Genomic DNA, 1034 nt, shown 5'->3' with positions numbered 1-1034 from the left:
AGCCAGTTAGGTCGGTCGCCACGCCAAACCTTCGACGCCAAAGCGCACACTCCCCCACACACCCACATAGACCAACTATGTACATACCCAAACCCAAAGTAAGCCCGCATTTTGTTTGTCGCTGTCGTGCTCGTGTGGCATGTGCACCATTTATTTGTGTTAATTCGATCACAAGCTATCATGCTTGCGCTCGGCTGCTTGCAAACTTGAATCCGTCTGTAGCGTTATGCTAGCCGCACACTATACGATTTTGCACTGTGCACAGCACTAAGCCATCGCACACTATACGACCCACTCCCGATCAATCGGGAGGCCACCGCACACTGTCCGACTCAAATTTGACGCAGCCATGGCACTCGTGGTGTTCCAAGCGGATTTAGCGTGTACTAAGGGTCGGGAGTGTTTTCCCGTCATTTTTACCGAATGCGGTTCCCATGGCACTGCTTTGTGATTGGTCAATTTTCTTCAGCGCTCGGCGGCGGGTCGGATGGCCACGCACACTATCCGAGTCGCGTCGTAAGCCCTCGCACACTATACGCTCCCGATTCAAAATTCGAATCGGCCCAAAATGACCTCCATGTATATATATCTATCTATATATCTATATATATATATATATATATATATATATTATATATACCATATTCATGGCGATCTTTTGTGTGCTTGCCTGCTGCTCAATACAATAAATCGATACTTTTTAGACTTTTTAGCAAAAAAAGTTATCCGTAAATTGGTAGTTTTGGTACTGATTCGTAGTAGCTGCATTAAACATTTTAAATGCATACAAAATTCCCAAGAATAATTTGTGCTTCGTACCAAAACCTTGAGCAATGTTCTTCAGGAGTAGCAGGCAGCACAGGGCATGCTTTAAACACAAGTGACAGCATCTATCCACACCGATGCCTCCATGTTACATTTTGATCACCTGCTTTGTTGAATCGGGGACCGGCTAGTAACTCGCATATACTGCCCTCCCTACTCGACCCCATAACGCGTGAAGTTGACAATCTACAATTTACAGCTGCGTGTGC

The 1034-nt window shown here is 45.7% G+C and overlaps 1 protein-coding gene across 1 annotated transcript in view; it reads left to right on the top strand.

The window, feature by feature from the left end:
- LOC106814496 (sodium leak channel non-selective protein-like) overlaps positions 1-1034 on the top strand; it is a gene marked incomplete at its 5' end in the record, with an annotated part of 38360 nt that overhangs the window by 3001 nt on the left and 34325 nt on the right. The window contains 1 exon segment of the mRNA XM_014818808.1: positions 3-98. Coding sequence (XP_014674294.1) covers positions 3-98 — 96 coding nt within the window.

Source organism: Priapulus caudatus, unplaced genomic scaffold (genome assembly GCF_000485595.1).
Source record: "Priapulus caudatus unplaced genomic scaffold, Priapulus_caudatus-5.0.1 Scaffold932, whole genome shotgun sequence".
In the NCBI taxonomy this organism is placed as follows: Eukaryota; Metazoa; Priapulida; class Priapulimorpha; order Priapulimorphida; family Priapulidae; genus Priapulus; species Priapulus caudatus.
Note: the sequence above shows the minus strand (reverse complement) of the source record. Positions and strands in the feature narration are given on the sequence as shown.